The sequence below is a fragment of the Neofelis nebulosa genome, chromosome 11, assembly GCF_028018385.1.
Source record: "Neofelis nebulosa isolate mNeoNeb1 chromosome 11, mNeoNeb1.pri, whole genome shotgun sequence".
Taxonomy (NCBI): domain Eukaryota; kingdom Metazoa; phylum Chordata; class Mammalia; order Carnivora; family Felidae; genus Neofelis; species Neofelis nebulosa.
This window is the reverse complement of record NC_080792.1, coordinates 71,452,917-71,478,165: the sequence shown is the minus strand read 5'-3', so window position 1 is coordinate 71,478,165 and position 25,249 is coordinate 71,452,917. Positions and strand designations below refer to the sequence as shown.

General features: G+C 44.2%; 2 protein-coding genes across 19 annotated transcripts in view; both read left to right on the top strand.

Moving 5' to 3' along the window:
• Window positions 1–11,938, top strand: part of CHEK2 (checkpoint kinase 2) — a 47,679-nt gene extending 35,741 nt beyond the window's left edge. For all 16 annotated transcript variants that reach the window (XM_058693140.1, XM_058693138.1, XM_058693139.1 and 13 more), the window contains 8 exons: window positions 23–84; window positions 2,340–2,439; window positions 3,994–4,080; window positions 5,086–5,249; window positions 5,452–5,567; window positions 6,568–6,653; window positions 10,808–10,888; window positions 11,714–11,938. In XM_058693140.1, the coding sequence (XP_058549123.1) occupies window positions 23–84; window positions 2,340–2,439; window positions 3,994–4,080; window positions 5,086–5,249; window positions 5,452–5,567; window positions 6,568–6,653; window positions 10,808–10,888; window positions 11,714–11,803 (786 nt within the window). In that variant the 3' untranslated portion in view covers window positions 11,804–11,938. The remainder of the gene's footprint in view (window positions 1–22; window positions 85–2,339; window positions 2,440–3,993; window positions 4,081–5,085; window positions 5,250–5,451; window positions 5,568–6,567; window positions 6,654–10,807; window positions 10,889–11,713) is intronic.
• A 5,472-nt stretch (window positions 11,939–17,410) lies between these two features.
• Window positions 17,411–25,249, top strand: part of TTC28 (tetratricopeptide repeat domain 28) — a 637,046-nt gene continuing 629,207 nt past the window's right edge. For all 3 annotated transcript variants that reach the window (XM_058693130.1, XM_058693129.1, XM_058693128.1), the window contains exon 1: window positions 17,411–17,613. In XM_058693130.1, the coding sequence (XP_058549113.1) occupies window positions 17,512–17,613 (102 nt within the window). In that variant the 5' untranslated portion in view covers window positions 17,411–17,511. The remainder of the gene's footprint in view (window positions 17,614–25,249) is intronic.

Below are 25,249 nucleotides of genomic sequence, written 5' to 3'. Positions count from 1 at the left end.
TTCTTCTTTTTTCCCCTCTTAGCCTTGTATCATCAAGATTAAAGACTTTTTTGAGGCTGAAGATTATTATATTGTTTTGGAATTGTAAGTAATAAAGTTTTCTATTTGTTTCCATTCAAGTGCTTATAAACCACCAAAAAATCCAATGCTGGCTTGCATTTCTCATCCTGGGGACTCTCATCATATGTATGTGGTGGTGGGGCCCACAAAGTGTGCATGTGGGGTTAGTACTAAATCTAAAGTCCTCCCAATGTTTCCAAAGGCATGTGGCTTAGAGGTTCCAGGCCCTGGGTCTGAGGTCTGGGTTTGAATCCCGCTGTGCAGGTGACTGCTTGTGAGTTAGTTTACTTCATGTCCTTGACTCTTATTTATTTTCCTGGTGTTGGTGGGGGTGGGGTGCTAATAGTGATACTCCCCATATGTAGAGTCATAAGGATCAGATACTATGAAGAATGGAAAGTGCCCAGCAGAGTACCTGGCACACACAGTTGTTCAACCACAGGTGGATATTACTACTCTGAAATATCTGCCTGGGTGGATGTTTCTGCTTGGGATCACAGTGCTTAGGGGCATGGTGACACCTCGTTATCTTTTCAGTACTGGTTTACTTGCTGGGTTATTTCAGTAACCACAAAGTCCTGTCTTCTGTGGTGTGACCAGAATAATTCCCTGGCTCATTCATGGAAGGGGCCTGTCTTGACGTTCATTTCTATGTAAATATGTAGTGTTTCTGGGAGTGGCTGTTGGAGCAGACAGGCAAGGGTTTGCTCCTGAGTGGTATCCAGTGGCTAAGGAGGTTGGTTAGTAAGATTTTATAGTAAACATGGGAATGCAAGCTGGTGCAACCCCTCTGGAAAACAGTATGGAGGCTCCTCAAAAAACTAAAAACAGAACTACCCTACGACCCAGCAGTTGCACTACTAGGCATTTATTCAAGGGATACAGGGGTGCTGTTTCGAAGGGACACATGCACCCCCATGTTTATAGCAGGACTATCAACAATAGCCAAAGTATGGAAAGAGCCCATATGTACCTCGATGGATGAACGGATAAAGAAGATGTGGTATATATATACAATGGAGTATTACTTGGAATCAAAAAGAATGAAATCTTGCCATTTGCAACTACGTGGATGGAAACTGGAGGTATTATGCTAAGTGAAATTAGTCAGTCAGAGAAAGACAAAAATCATGACTTCACTCATATGAGGACTTTAAGAGACAAAAACAGAGGAACATAAGAGAAGGGAAACAAAAATAATATAAAAACAGGGAGGGGGACAAAACAGAAGAGACTCATCGATATGGAGAACAAACTGAGGGTTATGGGAGGGGTTGTGGGGAAGGTGAATGGGCTAAATGGGTAAGGGGCACTAAGGAATCTACTCCTGAAATCATTGTTGCACTATATGCTAACTAATTTGGATGAAAATTAAAAAAAAAAAAAAGCATTCAGGGAAGGAGAAACCATAAACTTAAAAAAAAAAAAAAAAGATTTTATAGTAAACAGCCTCAATCATAGCACTGGGAGAGACTGGATGGCTCCTGTGGTGCTTGAGGGAATATCTGTTACTGTCTGACTGGACCTAGTTAAAACAGAAGTAATACAGTAACAGTCACTGATTCTAATTACTTACTATGAGCCAATTACTGCTCCAAGCACTTTACATGGATTGACTCATGTACCCTTCATTAACAGTCATCCATGTTACTTACAGGTTACTGATGGGTTACGATCTTTAGTCCCACTTTACAGAAAAGGAAACTGAAGCTCAGAGGAATTGAATAACCCTGCCAAACAGCCACTTGTGCCAGGCGCCTTACCTCCATGAATTATCTCTTAATTTTTACCACAGCCATCAAGGTAGGGGGAGGATTGTCCCCATTTTTTTAAGAGGCAGAAACAAGCTCAGAGAGGGTGTGTAACTTGTCCAAAGCTCCAGAGCTAGGAATGGTGGGGCTAGGGTTCAGACATCCGTTGTCTGATTGTGGGCTCCAGTTTGCCGCTCTGCTTCAGTCTCTGAATCAGCTGGGGTGCGTGATGAAAACGCGGACTCTTGGGCTCCGCCTCCCGTCTGCTGAGTCAGATTCTTAAAAGCTCCTGAGTGTCTAGTGCCCACTGCCCACCCCTTCCATCTTTCCCCATTCCTTAGTTTCCAACAAGGACATCTTTATTGTGGAGAGGAGACTTCCTACCTCACTGTTTGTACACACGGGAGTCCTCGTGGAGTCCTCCTGAGAATAAAAAGGGCAGCTCTTTGCCTGCCTGCATGAGTTTGTTTTGTTTGTGTTATTATCTTCCACCCAAGAACCACCCCCTGCTTTGCCTGTTTGTTTCAGGATGGAAGGAGGAGAGCTGTTTGACAGGGTGGTGGGGAATAAACGCCTGAAAGAAGCTACGTGCAAGCTCTATTTTTACCAGATGCTCCTGGCTGTACAGGTAAGAGAAGCCCTCAGTTCTTTTTTTTTTTTTTTTTTAAGTTTGTTTATTTATTTTGAGAGAGAGAGGGAGCGTGAGCCAGCATACATGTGGGGGAGGGGCAGAGAGAGAGAAGGAGAGAGAATCCCAAGCAGGCTCCACTCTGTCAGCACAGAGCCTGGCACAGGGCTGTCTCACAAAACGTGAGATCTGGGCGCCTCCGTGGCTCAGTCACTTGAGCTTTTTTTTTTTTTTTTTTTTTTTTAATTTTTTTTAAACGTTTATTTATTTTTGAGACAGAGAGAGACAACGCATGAATGGGGGAGGGGCAGAGAGAGAGGGAGACACAGAATCAGAAGCAGCCTCCAGGCTCTGAGCCATCAGCCCAGAGCCCGATGCAGGGCTCGAACTCACGGACCGCGAGATCGTGACCTGAGCCAAAGTCGGACGCTTAACCGACTGAGCCACCCAGGTGCCCCAGTCAGTTGAGCTTTTTCCAGTTCAGCTCAGGTCATGATTTCACAGCTCGTGAGTTCAAGCCCCCGTTTTGGGCTCTGTGCTGACAGCTCAGAACTTGGAGCCTGCTTTGGATTCTGGGTCTCCCTCTCTCTCTGCCCCTCCTGCACTCATGCTCTGTCTCTCTCCCTCTCTTAGAAATAAATTAGCATTAAAAATTTTTTTTAAAAAATTCTCAGGAAGTGAATGACCAAGTACATAATTTTGGTGGAATTTTTATGCTTTACTTTAATAAATTCTCAAAATACTTTAATCACTCATTTACATTTTTATAAATGAAATTGACACCTTAGATTTCTGCCTATATGAAGGGATATTTATTATTTTGAAGAGTGAAATGAACGGTCTATTGTCATAAGTTGCATTTTTCATCTTTCCTACTTTTTAAATCTTTTAAATTTACATCCAAATTAGCATATAGTGCAACAATGATTTCAGGAGTAGATTCCTTAATGCCCTTTACCCATTTAGCTCATCCCCCCCCCCCCGACCCCCTCCAGTAACCCTCTGTTTGTTCTCCATATTTATGAGTCTCTTATGTTTTGTCCCCCTCCCTGTTTTTATATTATTTTTGTTTCCCTTTCCTTATGTTCATCTGTTTTGTCTCTTAAAGTCCTCATATGAGTGAAGTCATATGATATTTGTCTTTCTCTAATTTCGCTTAGCATAATACCCTCTGGTTCCATCCACGTAGTTGCAAATATCATTTTTCCTACGTTTTAAAGATTTTCTTTCTTTTTTTTTTTTTTTTAAGATTTTCTTTTTAAGTAATCTCCACCCCTAATGTGGGGCTCAAACTGACAACCCTGAGATCAAGAGTTGCAAGATCTACTGCCTGAGCCAGCCAGGTGCCCCTAAAGATTTTCTTGAAAACAAATTTATAAACACTAAGCCCTTTACCCAGTAGTTTTCTATGATTTGGGGTAATGTGGTTGTGAGTAACCTGGCTTATGGTTTCATCCCAGCTGTAAGGGGTGTGTGTGTGTGTGTCTTGTCTGTCTGTCTTTACTCACATACCTACTCCATAAACCTGAGGGTCATGCCTCCTTTTCTGTGTAGTACCTTCATGAAAACGGCATTATACATCGGGACTTAAAGCCAGAGAATGTTTTACTCTCATCCCAAAAAGAGGACTGTCTTATAAAGGTAAGAAAACTCTTTCTGTGGCCACCCCAAATTTCTATTCGTAAACTTTAAAGATTCATCAAGTAAAAAGTGGGAGAATAAAAAGGTAGAGAACTTGACCCTTCCACTATTAGCAATTATTTAAAAAAAAATTTTTTTTAACGTTTTATTTATTTTTGAGACAGAGAGAGACAGAGCATGAACGGGGGAGGGGCAGAGAGAGAGGGAGACACAGAATCAGAAGCAGCCTCCAGGCTCTGAGCCGTCAGCCCAGAGCCTGACGCGGGGCTCGAACTCACGGACCGCGAGATCGTGACCTGAGCCGAAGTCGGATGCCCAACCGACTGAGCCACCCAGGCGCCCCAAAATTCACCTTCCTAGCAATTATTTTAGAGACCAGGTGGTATTGCTTTGATTCAGATTCTTATGGGCATTTACTGAGCTCCTCTTTATAGGAGCCACTTTTGTTCTGAGAATGGAAGGAGGGATCTAGATGGATGAGAATCACATTCCTTATCTTCTGCTTTCTAAGGTGGTGCTTCCCAAGCCTGGCTTCCTATAGAATCTCCTATTAATTAAAAATAAATAAATAAATAAATAAATAAACAAACCAACCAACCAATAAAAATCACGACACCCACACTGCATCTCACAATCACTGAAGGTGGCATCTGGGTTCCAAGTATTTTTTCCAAGCTCCTCAGTTATTCCAGTGTTGGGATATTGGTTGAGAAACCAGAGCCTAAAAGAAACCATGGATAACTGATTAGGACCCTAGAGTTTATGATAAGGGTCACAAACCTTTTGTAAGGTTACAGAGAACCACGGATAAGTTGGAGAAAAAACCTTCAGCTTTCTTCGCTTGGAAATTTTAGTTTAAACAAAATTCCAGATTTTAACAGCAAGCATGGACTGTATAGGATAGGAACTGATTTAGCCTGCATAGCTTTTGGGACTGGCAGACTATGCTGATCGTTTAATTTTATTTTGCCATTAAAAATGATTCCCTTTTGTCCTTAATTTTAGATTACTGATTTTGGGCAGTCTAAGATTTTGGGGGAGACCTCTCTCATGAGAACCTTATGTGGTACCCCTACCTACCTGGCTCCTGAGGTTCTTAATTCCTTTGGGACTGCTGGATATAACCGAGCTGTGGATTGCTGGAGTTTAGGAGTTATTCTTTTTATTTGGTAAGAAAAGTTTCATTGCTTCAGAGTCTGGTTGGAAGTAGTTAGGTGAAAACAGAAACGTGCCCAGGTAGAGAGCTTGTGTTTAATTTGGGTGACTTATCTTGACCGTTGATTTAAATCAACAAAAATCTAATCTATATGTCCAAATGCCACTGAGAATGCTACTTGATTTCTTTTCCTTTCTTTCTCTACCGATGTTAAGCCTTAGTGGGTATCCACCTTTCTCTGAGCATAAGACTCAAGTGTCCTTGAAGGATCAGATCACCAGTGGAAAATTCAACTTCATTCCCGAAGTCTGGGCAGAGGTCTCAGAGAAGGGTATGGATATGAAAAGGTTAAGAATTTGTCGTTCAGTAAAATGTGTGTGCCGTGGTGGGAATTTCTTTTCAAGTTGTTATGTTTCTCCTGTTAGTTCTTATTTTCTATTGTTTGTTTTGCACCTTTTGAGGGGCCGAGGAAGTTATTAAGAACATGGGCTCCTCAGCCAGGCTAAGTGAGACTCATGTTTTGGGTTGGCTACTTCCTAGCTATGTGACCTTAGTAACCTCTCTGAGTCACCCTTTCCTTTATATGTAAAGCAGGTACAATAAACTTTACCTTAAGGGGTTTTTGTGAGGGTAAGTGAACAGAAGCATGTGCCCTGTACCTATTTAAGGGTACAAAATAATAAGTAACTTTTCAGTTACAAAGTCTCCTGTGAATGAGCATGTAAGAGCTAAAGTAATTACTTTGTGTTTTAGGATGTAAAAGTGTAACTTTGTAATTCTCAAAAGGGCAAGTAGAAAACTAAAACTAAATGTGAAGTAACATAGGTGATTCTGTTAAATCTTAGAATATGAAAGGAATAATACTGTTGCAGTAGAAAGGCAGTCTCAGCATGGTGATTGCTGTTAAGCTTTGTTTCTGCCAAGCCTCCAGTTCCAGGGAGCCTGTTGCTGGCCGAGAAACTCTCTCTGTCATTCCATGGGTCTCGGGAGAGTTGGCCGAGCATCCTGAGCGTCTTAGAACGAGGCAGAAGTTCAGATTTAATTAGTTTGAAGTTGAATCCAGCAACGAGCAAGGGAACAGGGGGCGAAGAGGTTGTGATGTGCAAGCAGGGAGAGATGGGGGGCATCGAGGTCATTCCTGGTTTTCTCAGAGAGCTCTGAATACAAAGAGGAGGACAGGGGACCCTGTCCACCACACCTGTTGGCTGGCAATGACCTTAGCCCCCCTCTCTTTCTGGATGTTGGCTTGTGATTCTGGCATACTTTAATTTTGCGGATTTAATGTATCTACCATTTTTACTGTGATGTGATAAATTATCCTATTGCTTTAGCTCTGGACCTTGTCAAGAAGTTGCTAATAGTGGATCCAAAGGTGCGTTTTACGACAGAGGAGGCTTTAAGACACCCATGGCTTCAGGTGGGTATGGGGCAGTGCTCGCTAGCATGAACTATATGGGCAGCCCTCAGCTGTGCCTGAGGGATGAGGAAGAAGTTGCAAACACGTTTGCTTTGTTGAGTCTGTTTAATGCACTTGCTTGAGATTGAGCTTTAAGTGTGTTGGGTATGTTTATGTGTGTATATGGGTCGTGAGTATAAGCGTATCTTTGGGTATAACCGTCCCAACTTAACTTGTGGCTCCTGGGGTAGACAAGCTCACTTTATGGCCTGTCCTAGGCCCACTCGGGTTCCCTGAGTGTGCAGTTTGGCTGTGGTACTTTGAGAGGTTGTTCCAGCTGTAAACCTCCACCCCCAGCTGTGTCATCCTCTTTCCTCAAACCTCTCACCCTGAACAGGTGGGGTTGGCTGCATTCCAGCTGCCTTCAACCTTAAGTCACGGGAGGAGGAGGGCAGATTCTCTGGGGGAGAATCTGGCTGTTTGTTTAAGCCTAAGTAATTGGGCATACAGGGTCTCGCTTCTTTTTTTGGGGGGCGAGGGGTGGAGGGCAGGACCACAAGGAGCATCTTAAGCAGGCTCACGGGCACATGAGCCTGATGTGGGGCTCGATCTCATGACTGTGAGATCATGACCTGAGCCGAAATCAAGAGTCAGACGCTCAATAGACTGAGCCACCCAGGTGCCACTAAGGGTCCCACTTCTTATTCATGGCGAATAAACATGCCATTACTGCAAAGTTACCTGCACCTTTGAAGTCTGTATTACCTATGTGTCCCTCTAGGGGTTTGTGGCTGCTGTTAGATTATACCCTGACCTCATTCTGGCTGCCAGACTTGGAAGTCCTTTGTGGCTTTGCTGGACTAATCTTTGGTTTTAGAATTAGCTCCAGCATGGTTGGGCAGGTTTTCTGATGGATGTCAGACCTTCTGTTAAGTACAGTTCCCTTCAAGCACAGACATACCCATTCTTGTTAACTTCTAGTTGGTCTGTTTCCTATGGGGATGGGGAACTTAACCAGCTAGCTTGAGCTAGAGGCTCAAGTACTGTGGGGATCACCTGGTGCAGGAACTCCTTGGGGCCATTCATTCTCAGAACTCTGCTTCTGGAACTCTGGGAAGACTGCCTCTATTCTTTCTCTGTTCCAGCCCTCCACACCTAACGTGTTGCTCCCGCTAGCTCAGGTGGAGAAAAACAAATCCTTAAAAGAAAAAAAAAAAAGTAGATACATTTGTTTGGGCTATTGCCCTGGAAACAGCAGTCTCCCTCCGCCCCCAAGAAATCTGTCAGATGATTTAGCACTTAATAGACCACACAGATTTGAAACAGCAGGACCCTAGAGAAAAGGAATTTGGAAACAAAGGGTGCCTTTGCATGTGGGGATTTAATTTTGGTGAAAAAGAAAAACATGCCTCTTGGCTCTTTTTATGTGCCCTAATAGGGAAACTCTTGGGGCCAGATGTGGAGGTGGAGGAGCTGTGTTAATCTTGAAAAAAACAGAGCTTGCCAGTTAGGTCAGGGAACAGGGTCTGTAGCTGCCCGAAATTTACGAAGGAGCATAGCCTGTTTTTCTTGTTATGTTTGTCTCCAAAGAAAACTGTTACTAACAACTGAGGAAAAGGTGAAGTTCAGCCCTGCCATGGGGGTCTCACCTGAATACTCTTTTGTCCACATTGTGTTTTTGCTGCAAACAGTGGAACTGGACACAGAGTGAGGACCAGAGTGCAGACGCTGCCCACATAAATCATCTGCTAGTGATAGTTTAGGTTTTATTTTGGGAAAATCCAGTATTTTTGAAGAAGCCAAATGGTTTTATGGGTCTGGCCCTGGATGGAGTGTTTGGAATGTGAGTTCCAGTCTCTCCTGTTATTAACAGTTCAGTTTGGGGAACATCCTTTATGTCGACTATTTGGCCTCATATTTACTTCTTGAAATAGAGAATTCATTCCTACTTGTCTTTGAGGCATATTACAGTTTAATATTTTTGAATAGGTTGTAAAGCTCTGAAAGGAAGGCTATTTTCAGATACCCATTGCTACCTGCCGTATTTAATGAGCTCCTTTTCCATGTTATTGCTAACTGATGACTTGTTTAAATACAGGCCAAAATAGGCGTGTGGTCAGTTCTGTTTGGCTGTACTGAAGAGTTGCCATTTGGGGCATGGGGTGTGGTTTCATTTCCTCATGCATTCATTCTTTCAGAGGACAGTTAATGAGTTCATGTGTCACCACTTACTGGGGATGCAGAGAAGAGTAAGTTAAGTCCTGGACTTGCGGAGCTGATGGTCTGGGTGGGGGCCAACCCCGACCACAGTCACAGGCCAGCAGTGGGATACACGTGGTAACAAGGGTAGGTGCAGAGTATGGGGGGATGCTCAGAATGAGATAGGGGCTTCAGGTGCTCACAGGTTCACACAATATGAAGAGCATCTAAAGGTTCAGTGGCCTGGGGATGACATGCGTGTATCAGTTTGCTGAGGCTGCTATAACAAAATAGCACAGGCTGGGTGGCTTACATGGCAGGAATTCATATCCTCACCGTTCAAGGGGCTAGAAGTCCCAGTTTCAAGATGTTGGCAGATTCGGATTCGGTTTCTCCTGAAGCCTCTCTCCTTGCCGTGCAGATGGCTGTCTTCTCTCTGTCCTCACGTGGTCTTTTCTCTGTGCTCACATCCCCGGTGTCTCTTTCTCTTCTAATGAGGACATCCTTTGTATTGGATTGCGGCCCCACCCTAACAGCCTTATTTTAACTTAATTACCTCTTTAAAGGCCCTGTCTCCAAATAGTCACTGGGGGGTTAGGGCTTTCACATATGAACTAAGGGGGTGGAGGTGGACATATCTTAGTCCATAACAATGGGGAGCAGCATTTTCAGTGTGGGTTTTGTCCCTCTGACATGGAGGCACCTGTGACTTTTATGGTACCTGGCTCCTAAGGTTGCTCACAAAGTATTTGTTCACTGAGTAAATGAGAAGGTGGTTGAGGTGGATGGGCAGGAAGGCAAGGAGGGCATTGCCGGTGGAGGCTGTGAGCAGGTATAGGAGGAAAGAAGGGAAGGAATTTTGAGAGTGGCATTACATAGGAGGTGAGATTCTAAGGGAGATTGTAGAGCAGAATCCAGATGAACCTGGAGTGGGCGCTACATGGAGTGATGCAGGAAACAGTGTGATCGAAGCGGTTGATCCAGCTCCTCGATACACAACAGGTGTCTTAATCCCCGAGCACTGCAGTTATATACGCCTCGAACGGCTGAATGTTGGAGGCCTTGCTCTTGGCTCAGTGTGGGGAGTGGGAATCATGGGACTTCGGAATCAGGCAGCTGTGGGTCCATATTGTGCGCACACTCCTTGTTAGTGGCTGAGCCGGGCTTCTCGCTGGCCCCATCCTAGTCCTGGATGTTCACCTTTCTGAAGGTGGGGAGAGCTGTGCCTGGTTATGTTTCAGGCTTCCCAGATGCAAATCCTTGAGCCTTGTGGAGGTGAACATTCCTGGAGGTGGGAATTACCCTCACAGACATGTGGGCAGGATTTCTGTGTGTGCACATGCACCCCTCTCCCTGCTTCTCTGGCTAGCAGCACAAAACCCCTGTAATGCTATGTATGACCTGTTCATCTGTCTTCCTTTCTCATTAGCTCTGGGATATTGTGGGCTTGAAGTCCTTCTGGTGACTTGTGTAGCACTTGCTGGGAGAATTTTTCTGGGGTGCTGTGTTGCTTGGTTAGGGTGGCCCTAGTAAATGACCTTATTGTTGGCACAGGGAGTGGGCACCTCCTGGAAAGATTTGGGGAGCTGCAGGGAGTCAGCCCTCAGGGAACTGAGCTAGTCCCAGCCTCTGGCTTCTCGATTGCCATCTCTCAGGATCTGGGATGCTAGTCCTGAAAGTCTCTTGACTGCTAATGTCTGTGGTTGTCTCTGCACTCCTGACAGCTCTGAGGCCTGTGGGTTTGATTCAGCCAGTGTTGACTAAGCATTGACTGCTGATTAGATTCCTCTGGGAAGGCAGAGGAGAGGAGCGTGTGGTCCTTTCCCTGCTGGAGCCTTAGCAAGAGCATGCCTTTTGGTGGACTGACTGGGTGTCCTTACCCACTTTCCTCTTTCCAGGGGCATCCTAGACCTGTCTTCCTAGGAACTTTCGTTCTTTCAGACACAGCCCACTTAGGTTTTTTCATTTCTTCACAGGATGAGGACATGAAGAGAAAATTTCAGAATTTGCTTTTTGAAGAAAATAAGTCGACGACTGTACCCCAAGTCCCAGCCCAGGTATTTCGGATGATGGTCATTAAATGTAGTAGCCTCAGTTTTAAAGAACTAACGAGCAAGGGTGAGGAGCTTGAAAGGTCTCCTTAAGTAGCAATTGCTTAATATTTTTTGGAATAATGTCGTAGATATTTTGTTTCCACTTGATTGGCCCTAGCACCCTTAGAAGATTTAATAATGAAGAGTGTTTAACGCATTAAACAAGCACAGCTAGGGATTGTCATTCAAGAGGTCTCCTGCAAGGCAGAATTGGAAGACTCTAGTAGGAGTTCAAATTTAAACTTGTTGAAAATTTAAAATCTGGGTGAGTGGTTGATTATTTATTGGTTACAATTTTATTTCCCCCAAAGTTGTTAGTATACTTCAGTATCTATTCATTACTATCCTGCCTTCTTTTGGTGAATAACATTCCCCTTCCTAATGTCCCCTGGGTATTTTATCAATGGGAAAATAAAGACACACACAAAAAAGATGGTCTTCCCAAAAAAGAGCAAGATTTGGGGCTCCCAGCAAGAGGTATTGTAGTCCCTTTAAACTTCATAATTTAGGAGAAGATGACAGAGAGGAGGGAGGGCGGGTATGCTGCTTAATGTCAGTATTACATCAAGTGCTCACAAGCCACAAGGGAGAGAGAAATGTCCATTTGATAAGCATGTCTGAGTCCAGGGAGGCATGGTGGGGACTCAGGTGTCCAGGGGACGACTCCTAATTCTTGGTACTAGAAGTTGCACATGAAATGCTCCAAACTTACCGGAAGCATTAGTGGGACACTTTGATAATCTTAAAGCCGACAGTTCTCTTTGAACATTCTTCCCTTTTTATTTCCAGCCTTCCACGAGTCGAAAGCGACTTCTTGAAGGGGAAGCAGAGGACGCTGACACCACAAAGCGTCTGGCTGTGTGTGCTGCTGTGTCGTGAACACTGGCTGAATGAAAGCAACCTGCCTTCTTGGACCCTGCTGCCACTTTTTTTGAAGTCTGTGTTTTATAGTTTGTATCGTAATTATGGGGACGGTTCCTTTTCCACGATCATCAATACACAATTCTAAACCTAGTGGAACCTGGGCTTTGTGCTTCTGCTTGATGCTGAGCTCTTTACTTTCATTGCCTTTTTTGTGTATTTGAAGTTGCGTGCTTTTTTTCTGAAATGCTTATTTATTTTTGAGAGAGCGTGAGCGCGTGCATGAGCAGGGTAGGGGCAGAGAGAGAGGAAAAGAGAATCCCAGGCAGGCTCCAGGCATGCTGTCAGCACAGAGCCTGACGCGGGGCCTGAACTCTCAAACCTGGGATCGTGAGCTGAGCTGAAATCAAGAGTTAGACGTTTACGTCTCCCTCTCCCCCTGCTCATGCTCTGTCTCTGTCTCAAAAATAAATGAAAAAATTAAAAAAAAAAAAATTAAAAAAAAAAAAAGAGTTAGACGTTTAACCGACTGAGCCACTCAGGCGCCCCTGAAATTGTGTGCTTTTTGTCTGGTGCTCTATGTTGGCTGGGACCTGTTGGGTTTCTCAGAACGTATCCCTGGTCTCAGCCTGGGTGAGCCGCATACAAATTTGAAAAGCCCCTCAGAAAGTTGCAGGGAAAGCGGCACAGCAAGGCTGGGGTAGAGTTGGTAGAGACTGGCTGGCTGCCAGAGTCCTCATAAGATGGGAGGAACCTTGATACCATATACCGCGGGCCAGTTTTAGATTCTCATCTTGACCTTCGTGAAGATACAGGTCCATGGTCCCTGAAACTGTAGGACCAGAAAAGTTGTAAAATTTGAAATTTTTCTCATTTTAGGAAGAATACACTGACCATTATGTGTAACACTCAGCAGAGTCCTGTAACCAAACATTTAAATATTTTGCAGTTGGGGCGCCTGGGTGGCTCAGTCGGTTAAGCGGCCGACTTCAGCTCAGGTCATGATCTCATGGTCTGTGAGTTCGAGCCCCGCGTCGGGCTCTGTGCTGACAGCTCAGAGCCTGGAGCCTGTTTCAGATTCTGTGTCTCCCTCTCTCTGACCCTCCCCCGTTCATGCTCTGTCTCTCTCTGTCTCAAAAATAAATAAACGTTAAAAAAAAATTAAAAAAAAAAAATAAATAAATATTTTGCAGCAAATATGCAAAATAAAAGGGTTAGAGAAGACTTAAGTAGCCTCATGTCAGTTCAGGTCAGTTTTTCCAGTGAAATGAGTTATGGATAACTCTCAGGTTTTAGAGCTGTTTGGGTTTTTTTGTTTTTGTTTTTGTTTTTTGTTTTTAAGTTTATTTTGAAAGAGAGCTTGTGCCAGCTGAGGAGGGGCAGAGAGAGGGAGACAGAGAATCCCAGGTAGGCTCCACACTGTCAGCATGGAGCCTGATGCAGGGCTTAAACCCATGAATAGCGAGATCGTGACATGAGTGGAAACCAACAGACGCTTAAGTGACTGAGCCACCCAGGTGTCTCTGAGCTGTTTGGATGTTGGAAATGTAAATAAGGCATGTGAGCATGTCTAAAGCCCCTCCCTTGGTTGGTCTATTCCAGTTCTCACAGTGATTTCTTTGGGCTAAGTCCTCTGGCTGCCCTCATGTTGTAGGTGAAGAACCCAGGCTGAAGGAGGAAAGTGAATTGTCCACTGTCATACAGCAAATGGCAGAGGTGGGACTCAACCCAGATCTTTCTGATTCTAAAACTAGTATTCCTCATCTCCTCAGGCCCATATATAGTCAGACTCAGGGATATTGACTCACACTGACAAAACTCACAAGAGACTGATCTCTAAATCCTGAATGCCAGTGTATCCAATTATTATGAATGGGTACAGCCCCATGATCTGTGGAAGTTGGGACACCTTGGTGGCAAGGAACAGAAATCCATTCAAGTCACTTCATGAAAAAGGAGATTTATTTCAAAGTATAGGTGGCTGGGCCTGGGATCCATCAGGAGCCCAGGCAGTGGTAATGCCTGGCTTTTCTTGTCTCTTTCTGACTCACTGATTTTTGCTTCTGTTTTAACTTTGGCTGGTTGGTCACATTGTAGCTCACCTGCCATGCCAGGAGTTGCTTGTCTTATAACTTTGGCTAGTAGCTACATTGTAGCTCACTGGCCATGGCAAGAGTTGAATGCCTTGGTTCAGATGCCACTGATAAACCAGCCAGGGCATCAGGGGCACATAGCTGTTGCCCTGGGCAGTTGGGTAGTGGTTGGTGATTTCCATTAGAAGGGTGTGCAAGCATTCTGAGGCTTGGCTGGCCTGGGGTGGGGGTGGGCGGGTGGGGGGAGGTAGATGGGGATTTGAATGGTTTGCATATTTAAAGGAATGAGGCTGAGATTGCCAAGTTAGATGGGTTTTTAGCTCATTTGAATATTTAATGTGAAGGCTGTGGTTTCTTAGGGCATTTTTTCCCTCTTGGTGCAAAGTCAGCCAGCCCTTCTCCATTTCCAGAGCACTTTATATTAGCTCCCTCTGATTATACCTACCATAGTAGGCAGAATAATGTCTCCCAAAGATGACCTCATCCTAATCCCCAGAATGTACGAATCTGTTCCTTTATGTGGCAAAAGAGATTTTACAGATATCAGTTAAGGATCCTGACATGGGAAGATTATCCTGTCTTTTCTGGAGGGGTCCAATGTCATCACAATGTTCTTTTACGAGGGACACAGGAGTCAGAAGAGATGAATGAGCCACTTAGAAGAAGGAGGAAGGGGCCACAAGCCAAGGAATACAGGCAGCCACTAGAAGCTGGAAAAAGGCGATGAAATGGATCCTCCCCTCAGCCTCTCCTGAAGGAAACAGTCCTTTACACTTTGACTTTCACCAGTGGAAATGGTATCAGACTTCTGAACTACAGAACTATAAGAGAGTAAGTTTGTGTATGTGTGTGTGTTTAGATGTTTATTTTTGAGAGAGAGAGGGAGCGAGAGACAGACACACACAGCGTGTGGGTGGAGGGGCAGAGAGAGAGGGAGACACAGAATCTACAGCAGGCTCCAGACTCTGAGCTGTCAGCAGAGAGACCGACGCGGGGCTCGAACTCACCCACTGCAAGATCATGACCTGAGCCGAAGTTGGACGCTTAACTGACCGAGCCATCCGGGTGCCCCAATTTGTGTTGTTTTAAGCTACCCAGTTTGTGGTAATTTGTTACAGAGACCACCGGAAGCTAACATTCATCAATAAGGAGATTTCTGCTGCTTTTTTGGGGCCACCACCTGGCATCCACTTCCTCTTTCTGACCTCACTCTAGTTTTCTGTGGAGGGAATTCTTTTTCCTTTTCCCATGAAGTATGGGGAGAAAGGGGGAGATGGTAAAGCTAAGGGTCTGCCTCTCTCCGTACTGTGGAAGCTGATGGGGTGCCAAGGGTTTCCTTCCCTGGTGGAGCTCCTCCCACTGGCCTCCCACCTGGAGCTGGGGTGGCAACATAAATGGTAGCAGTATTGTGCGAATCTGAGCTCTCTGCGCTTCCTGACTTTGGCTTTGGAGTTGATTAGCTTTTCTTTCCTTATCTGTACGGTGAGTGCAAGAAAAGTACCAACCTCAAATGGTGTTTGTGAGGATTCGGGGGTGGGGGGTGGTCCATTTGAAGTGCCTGGCATGTGATTAGCAATCTATCCGTGTTGGCCTCCATCATTAAAGATGGGAGGGCCGCATAAGTGGCCGTGAGGGAGCCACAGAAAGTCCTTGAGCAGGGAAATAACATAATCTGTTGGGCTTGTGGGGGAGGGGGAGGGCACACAAGACAGGCAGATAATTGAGATGCCTTTGACCAAACATTTGGGAAATGTCAGGACTGGGTGGATGGTGGGAGCAGAGGTGCAGGGGCATTTCCCAGTGCCTGAAGTAACTGCCACTCCCTTGTAATGTTGCCCCACGGTGGCCCTGCTGCATGCCTGGATAATGGTGCAGTAGACCGCTCTTTTTTGTGCCTGTCCTCACCTCATGTCTCTTGTGGTAACTGGCTTGCTATTTTTCTGGGAGAGGCATCCCTCCTCCCACTCGTCCTCACCCCATGTCCTTCTGGAAGGGCTGACCCCATCCTCTTCCTAGAGGGGCTCAATCTAGCCAGGTTTGGCCAATCTTGCTGTGATTGGCTCAGGTAAGGACTTGTGATCCAAATGAATACAACGGAAGTCAGCCCTGAGACTGGCTGGGATTGTTGGCAAACAGCTCCTGCTTTCCTGGTCATGTGTGACCTTGGTGCTGCCCCGGACACTGGAGAGAGCTGTAAGAGAAAGAAATCAAGGAGGGAAGCAGAGCTGAAAGAGATTCAAGATTTAGGTCACTGCTTAAGCACCTGGATCCAGCTATGCCTGAAGTGTGGTACGACCCCAGGGCTTTTAAATAGGTTTCCCTTTTTGTTCTATTCCAGGTTGAATTATTGTTGTCACTTGTATCTGTAAAAGGTCAGACTAATAAATTCAACCATTTACAAACTCCCAAGAAACCCTTGGAGACTTTTTCTAGTAGGGAAGACATTCACTGCTGTTGTTTTTCTGCCAACTTCAGGGTTTTCAGAGAGGTTTGGGGCAGAGGCTGGAAAGCGAAGATGTGGGAAGTAACAGTCCCTCCAGCCCCAAGGTTGAGTGAACCCCTCCCAGCTAATTATACCACAGAGTTTGGGAGCAGAGCCCCTTTCGTTAAACTTTTAGGAGTCTTGGAAGGATAGGGCCAGAATTGTACCAGAGAAGCCTGGAAAGCTCGGCATCATCTGAAAGGTCACGTCGACCCTGTGAGGCATTACTGCCCTTCTCCCCATTTGCTGATTTAGAAACCAAGGCCCTGTGGCTCAATCAAGTCACCTGGTAAAGGTTTCTTTTCGCGAGAGGTGGAGGCCAGACTTGAACTGAGACTTCCCTTCTCCAGAGCCCCTGGCTTTAACCAGTACACAAAAGTACTTAGGTCTTGTCACCTGACTACCAATTGGTAAGTACTAGGCTCGGTGCCGGCACCACCTGGATTGTCCCAAACATGCCTTCATCGTTGGCCTTCCTGATTAAGGAGAAACAGGCCCCCAGAGACATTACCCGAATCACGCAAAGGATGGTGGAGACGTGGGACTCGAGCTCAGCTTCTGCCTTGAGTCTGGCTGTCCCGGGGACACTGGCATTCACTGTACCACCTAACTCTCGCGCACGTGCTTGCACACTTCCATGACGGGGATCTCATCACCTTAGCGGCGTTCTCCACCCACCTCCTCCCCCGGCATATATTAGGGCTAATTCCCTCCTGGCCCAGACCCTCGCCGCCAGCCCGGCGTGACGGGAGAGGCAGAAAGGGCAGTGCAGGGGCTGGGGGCCGGGCCGGGGGTCGCCCGCAGTGCGGCAGGCGGCGGCGCTCAGTACGGAACGGCGAGCACTCCAGCCCGGCCGGACGGGTGCGGCGGGGGTGGGCTCGACGCCGGGAACAGCGGCCGGCTCCGGAGGGCGCAAGGCGGGGCGCGCGGGGAAGGGGCGCGGCGAGTGCGCGCTTGCGCGGTTGGGGGGACCCTCGGAGGCGCGCGGGGAGCTGGTGCGGCGCGTGCGCGCGTGCGCGGTTGTGGGGGGGGGTGGTGTGGGTTGCCGCGGCGGCGCGCGGTACGGCGGGAACATGGCGCGCGGGGCCGGCGCGCGCGCCTAGCTGGCGGGACCGTTAGCTCGAGGCGGACGCGGCCCGGGCCCCGCGGGGATGGAGCAGTCGCCGCCGCCGGCTCCCGAGCCAACACCGGGGCCGACCCCGGCACGGAGCCGTAGGCGGCGGGAGCCGGAGTCGCCGCCGGCGCCGGCGCCGGTGAGTGCGTGAGGGGCGCGGGCCGGGAGACTTTCTTTGTGAAACTCCGTCGGTGCGAGCCGGGCCGGGCCTCGGCGACTGACGAGCGCCCGCGAGGCGGAACCCGTCCCGCCGTGCGGCTTCGAGTTGTCCCGCCTCGCGCCGTTCTGCGGCGGGATTCGGTCCGCCGCCTGCCCAGCTCGGTTTCGAAAGAGTGTGTATGTGCGCGCGCGCGCGCGGTGGGGGGGTGGGGGGTGGGAGGTGTATACAGTAGGCGCCTACTGCGCACCGCGTCTCTCCCCTGTTGCCTTCGCTCCCGCAGGGCGGCGGCTGCCCCCCGCCCAGGGCCCACGGGAGAGGGAGATGGCAGCCGCTCGGAGACAGGTGTCGGTGCAGCCCTGGGAGACTCAGGTGCCGACAGCCCCAGGTGGAATCACAGGGAGTAAGCGGTCCGTCCCTGGAAGCAACCAAGTCTGTCGGTGGCTCGGCGCAGCGTGATTTTGGAATGCTTGACATCCTTCCTGGCTTCATGGTGCCTTTGGGGGTATCGGTCGGGGTGAAGGATGCTGAGCAAAATGGGCTTTGGAGGTGTGGCTCTCAGAGGGCGGGACGGGATGGCCCTGAGGATTTGGCTTCCCAAACCGCCCAGGCGGAGGAAACAATCCGTAGCTTGGTAAAAATACTGGCGTCACAACTCTTCCCAGGGCCGTGGACTCAGACTCTCCAAGGCAGAGGAGCAGAGTTTGAATTTTTAACACACTCCCAAGTTGTTAGGATCAGGCAGGTTCGACAGGCACTGTTTCAGAGTAAGCTTCCAGCAGCCAGGGACCTGTTCTGTTTGGGGCTCACCATGGCATCCTGGTACCGGCGCAGTGCTTGGCACACGGTAGATGGTCATTCATTATTTGTAGGAAGACTGAATAACTCAGAGAGTTTCCAAAATAGGAGTTCTTGAGACATTTTCAGGAGCTTTTGAGATTAATATCTCTGTCAGATTTACTGTAAAATGTGATTTTTCTCAGGTCCCAACTTCTGTGACTGTTTATGTTGTAGGCAAAATCAGAGTATACATTGCTTAGTGTAAACTCTCAACTTTGTATACCCTAGCTGTGTTAAAATTAATTCTAAAACAACGCCTGAATAAAAAAAATGCGTGCGTCTTTCTCTTCATCATTTGGGAACACTAGGCTTAAAGGATTTTGTTCCTTTGAGGCAGGTAAATATTTACATTTTATCAAAGCAAATCTGAATTACTGTTTATTCAGAAAAGTTGGCTATTTGCTTAGACCTTCTGAGCATTTGTGGTTTTTATGCAACATTTTGAAAGTGAGATTAATGTTTAGTTCAGAGTTAATGCTAAAGTAGAATTGTTTGAAAGTGATTTGATATTTCAGGGCTAGTTTTTTTTTTTTTTTTTTTTTTTTGAATTTCAGTAGTTGATTTCATTTCACTCTCTTTTTTTGACTGGAAAAATATGAATATATAGGAAGACAGGACTTTAGGAGTTGAGATTGCATCTGAGGAAGAAAAATTACGTTCTTTATTCTTTGAGTCATTTTTGCAGTTTATGTGGATTTAAAAAATTTTTTTAATTGAGATACAATTGACATATAACATTAGTTTCAGGTGTATAACATAATGATTTAATTTTTGTATATATTGCAAAATGATCACAATAAGTCTAGTTAACATTCATCACCATACATAGTTACAATTTTTTTTCTTGTGATGAGAACTTTCAAGATCTACTGTCTTAGCACCTTTCAAATATATAATTCAGTATTATTAACCACAGTCACCACGCTGTACATCACATCCCCATCATTGCAATTTTTTAAGTGTGTTAAAAAGAAAAAACAAACTCAACTTTGTTGAGGTATAATTCACCTACCCTAAAATTAACCTTTTCAGTGTAGATTCACTCTATGCCCAACATCACCATTATCTGCTTTCAGAGCATTTTCATCGTACTTCAAAGAAATTTCGTGCACGTTACCATTCCTTATTCCCCTTTGACCAGCTGCTGGCATTGAGCTATTCTGGACATTTCACATGATGTGATCTTATAGTAGTCCGGCTTCTTTCACTCCGCATGGTCCTTTTGAGGTTCATCCATGTTGTAGCATGTATAAATATTTCATTCCTTTTTATTACTGGATAATATTCCATTGATGGATATACCACATTTTGTTTATCCATTTATCCATCAATAGACGTGTGGGTATTTTCCTTTTTTTTTTTTTTTTGGTTATTATGAATATTGCTGCTATGAACATTTATGTATAAGTTTTAGTGTGGACATATGTTTTATTTTCTCTTGGGCATATTCTAATTGCTGGATCATATGGTAACTCTATTTTAACCTTTTGAGGAGCTGGCAGACTGTTCCTATGGCACTACTACATTGTTTTACATTCCCATCAGCAGAGTATGAGGGTTCATTTCTCTACATCCTTGCCAATACTTGTTACTGTCTCTCTCTGTATTTGTTTCTCTTTAGCCATCCTAGTAGATCTAAAATCGTAACTCCTTGTCATTTTGATTTATGTTTCCTTGCTGACTACTGATATTGGGGAGTTTGTGTGTGTGCTTACTGGCCATTTGTATATCTTCTTTGGAGAAATGACTATTCAGATCATTGGTCCATTTTTTTTTTTTTTTTCCCTTGGTCCATTTTTTAATTGAGTTATTTGTATTGAGTTATAGGAGTTATTTAGATATTCTGGATACTAAACCATAATCAGATATATGATTTACAAATACTTTTTCCCATTCTGTAGGTTGTCTTTTCACTTTTTTGATACTGTCTTTTGTTGAAAAACAAAGTTTTTAAGTGATGAAGTCCAGTTTATTTATTTTTTCTTTTGCTGCTCATACTTCTGGTGTCATATCTAAGGATCCATTGCCAAATCCAAGGTCATGAAGATTTACCCCTGTGCTTTCTCCTAAGAGTTTATGTTTTTTTGAACCCTTATATTGAGGTTGTTGATCTATTTTGAGTTAATTTTTGTGTGTGGTGTAAGGTAATGGTCCACATTCGTTCTTTTGCATATAGTGATCCAGTTGTCCCAGGACTATATATTGAAAGGATTGCTTTTAAGCCCATTGAATGGTCTTTGTACCCTATTGAAACCCAGCTGATTATGTGTTAGGTTTTATTTTTATTATTTATTTGTTTTAAGTTTATTAATTTATTTGAGAGAGAGGGAGAGCACGAGAGAGTGGGGGAGGGGGAGAGAGAGAGAGAGAATGAATGAATATCCCAAATAGACTCCTTGTTGTCAGCAAGGAGCATGCTGCGGGACTCCATCTCACAAACCATGAGATCGTGACCTGAGCTGAAATCCAGAGTTGATGCTTACCCGACTGAGCCACCCAGGTGTCCCTGCTAGGTTTTATTTTTGGACTCTGAATTCTATTCTATTGTCTACCCTCTACCAGTACTATACTATTTGATTATAGTAGCTCTGTAATAGGTTTTGAAATTAAATGTAAATCCTGTAACTTTGTTCTTTTTTTTTTTTTTTCAACGTTTTTTTTTTTTTTAATTTTTTTTATTTTTGGGACAGAGAGAGACAGAGCATGAATGGGGGAGGGGCAGAGAGAGAGGGAGACACAGAATCGGAAGCAGGCTCCAGGCTCCGAGCCATCGGCCCAGAGCCTGACGCGGGGCTCGAACTCACGGACCGCGAGATCGTGACCTGGCTGAAGTCGGACGCTTAACCGACTGCGCCACCCAGGCGCCCCAACTTTGTTCTTTTTTAAGACTGTTTTGGTTTTTCTGGGTCCCTTACTTAATGGATTTTAGGATCAGTTTTTTAATTTTTGCCAAAAAATTAGCTTGGATTTTTATAGAGATTGTGTTTAGTCTGTCCTTTCATTGGTGTTTTGTAGCTTTCAGGTCCAAGACTTGACCTTTTTTCAAAAATTTATTCCTTAGTATTTTATTTGATGCTATTATACATGGAACTGTTTTTAAAATTTCATATTGTTATTGTTTATCACTAGTTCATTGCTGGTATGTAGGAGAAATATAGTTGAATTTTGGATAAATCTTTTAATCTCATCATTTAGTAGTAGACTGCTCACATTTTCTAGATTTTGGCTCTGCTACTTACCAGTTGTATGTGTTTTGACAATTCTTACCTGTTATACATTTCAGTGTTCTCATTTGTATAATGGAACAGTAATATCCATCCCAAAGAAGTGTTAAATAAGAGAAAATGTTGATAGGTATTAAGAACAATGCCTCACATGTGGTGGGAATTTGATGTTTGTTATCTTATTCTGTTAAAATAACTCAATTTAAAAGCAAGCCAAAAAACAAAAAGCAAGCAAAACACCAAACCCAAACAAACAAAACCAAAAAAGCTCCCCAAACAAACCCAAAACCGTAGACAAAAAAAAAAAAAAAAAAAAAAAAAAAAAAAAATCCCCTATAGACCCCAAACCCACAAAGAAAAGCCACAGGCAAAAACCTCAAACCTCTTCCTGTCCCCATTACTTTTCTGTGATCTAAGACATCCCTGTGAGTACTTGAGGAGTAGTGAAAGATAGTCTCTAACACCTCACAATTGTATTGTAAAAGCAATTACCTAAGTCTAGGCTACTATATAGGGTATTTGATAATGCATTATTTTGGTAAGTGTTATTAAAAATAATAAAAGTGTAACTCAAAAATATTTCTTTTTACACCATAGTTCTTATTAATGTGCTGTTCTTTTATTACCTATTTCTCCTAAAAGCAGAAGTAATAATATTTTTCATTGAATTTGATGGTTACAATTCTTGTTTATTTTGAGTGATTGCTGTTTTTTAAAAAAACCCTATTAGAGCTGTGGCACCTAGGTGGTTCAGTAGGTTGAGTCCTGACTTGTGATCTTGGCTCAGGTTGTGATCTCACAGTTTCATGAGTTTGAGCCCACATCTGGCTCACTGACAGCGTGGAACCTGCTTGGGATTCTCTCTCTCTCTCTCTCTCTCTCTCTCTCTCTCTCTCTCTCCCTCCCTCCCTCCCTCTCCTCTGCCCCTCCCCCACTGGGGCCGTGTGTGTGTGTGTGTGTGTGTGTGTGTGTGTGTGTGTGTGTGTCTCTGTGTCTCTCTCTCTCTCTCTCTGTCTCTGCCCCTCCCCCACTGGCGCCGTGTGTGTGTGTGTGTGTGTGTGTGTGTGTGTGTGTGTGTGTGTGTGTCAAATACTTGAAAACAAAACAAAACTCTGTTAGAGCCAAACCTGATGCTTACATTTAATATTACTCTTATTTTTGTGTTTTTTTCAGTAGCCAGAGCAGGTTGCTATTTGGGAAGAAAACAGAGACATAGTGTAATCCAAATATGATGCTGGAACATATCATATTCATTGAATGTGTATTCACTATGATCCAAAGAAAATAATTATTTACCTTGTAAATATTATTTTGACAATAAAAACTTACCTCCAAATTCCCAACTGTAATTAAATTTATAACCCACAAACCCACAGATTGATAACTCTTAGACATGTCTATAAGAAAATTTTAAATCAAAATTGATCTTTGTTAAAAAAAAAACCCTTTTATTATTATGACAGTTGTACATATACATTGCATAAAATTTAAAAAACAATTTAAAATAATTTAAAAGACAAGTCAAAGAAAAAAAATAAAGTTATAATACTACCAATATGGGGATTACTACTATTAATACCTAAATAGGTATCTTTCTTGGGGCGCCTGGGTGGCTCAGTCGGTTAGGCGACCGACTTCGGCTCAGGTCATGATCTCACAGCTTGTGTGTTTGAGCTCCACATTGGGCTCTGTGCTGACAGCTCAGAGCCTGTAGCCTGCTTTGGATTCTGTATCTTCCTCTTTGTACCTCCCCTGCTTACACACACTCTCTCTCTCTCAAAAAATAATAAACATTAAAAAAAAAAATAGGTGGTCTAAGTAACAGCAAACCTGGCTTTGTGTTGTAATTTTGCAAGGGTAAAAAATAGGTTAACGTTTTTTAATAGTGAGTGTTAAGTAAGGGAAGGCATATAATTGTATGTGGCTTCTCCTTCCATGATTATACATTTGGCATTTCTGTGCTATCATTGGGTAAGTTTACTATCGTGGAAGTTTAAAAATTGCCATGGTAATTAATGTTTTAACTTACTATAACTTAGTTCAGCAAAGGGTAGGAAAAGTTTGTCAATATTCATTGCATTTGTAGAATTGCATGAAGAATAGCACTTTGATGGTGAAAATTACTCAGATTATTGTCCTCTAATGTTAGTCATTGTAGGAATCATACGCTCCAGATGTATTCTTATTTTAAAACTACATTCCTTGGGGTGTCTTTCTCTCTGCCCCTCCCTGGCTTGCGCTCTCTCTTTCTCTCTCAAAAGTAAATAAACGTTAAAAAAAGATAAAATAAGAATATGTCTAATCTTGACATTCCATGTTCATGGACCAGAGACTTAACATTGTTAACTTAACATGGCAGTGTTTCCCCAAGTGATGTACAGAGTCAGTGCATTCCCTATCAAAATCCCATCTGCCTTTTTTTTTTTGCAGAAATCTATAAGCTTATCCTAAAATCCAGATGGAAGTGTGGGCTACCCAGAATAGCCAAGACAATCTTGAAAAAGAACAAACTTAGAGAACTCACACTTCCCTGTTTTAAAATCTATAAAACTATAGTAATTAAGTCAGTGTGGTACTGGCATTAGAATAACATAGATCAATGTAATTGAGAGTCCGTTGTGTAAATTGTGTAAATTTCCCACATTTATGGTTAGTTGATTCTCAACAATGGTGTAAAGACCATTCAGTGGGGGAAAGAAGGGTCTTTTCAACAAATGGTGTTGGACAACTAGATGTCCACATGCATGAATTTGAATCCTTGCCTCACACTATACACAAAAATAAACTCAAAATGCATCAAAGACCCAAACATAAGGGCAAAAATAATGAAACTCTTACTAGAAACAAAGCAGTAGGGACTCCTGGGTGGCTCAGTTGTTTAAGCATTTGGCTTCTGCTGGGGTCATGATCTCACAGTTCCTGAGTTTGAGCCCTGCAATGGGCTCTCTGCTGTCAGCACAGAGCCTGCTTTGGATCCTCTCTCCCCGGCTTTCTCTGCCCCTCCCCCACTTGTGGTCGTGTTCTCTCTCTCAAAAATAAATAAACATTAAAAAAATTAAAAAAAGAAAACACAGGAGTAAATTTTTGTGACCTTGGGTTAAGCGGTGATTTTTACTTTATTTTTCTTGAGTAATTTCTATGCCCAACATGGGGCTTGAACTCACAACCCAGAATAAACAATAGTTGCATGTTCTGCTGACTGAGCCAGCCAGGTGCCCCGTAGGCAGTGATTTCTTAAATACCAAAAAGACAAGTAACAAAAGAAAAAGTAGATAAATTGGACTTAATTAAAAATTGACACTTGTGTGTGTCAAAGGACAGCATCTAGAAAGTGAAAAGAGGCCTTCCATAGGAGGCCTACATGCTGCTGTTAGAGCCTCCATCATGTCTCTAGTGATCCCTGAGAGTTCCAGCACGTTTTGCAAGTAGTCGGTATTGATGAGCAGTGGAAAATAGACTTTGCCATCACTGCAGTTAAGGATGTGGGGTAAAGATATGTGCATGTGGTGTTGAGGAAAGCAGAGACATCCACCTTACCAAGAGGGCAAAAGACT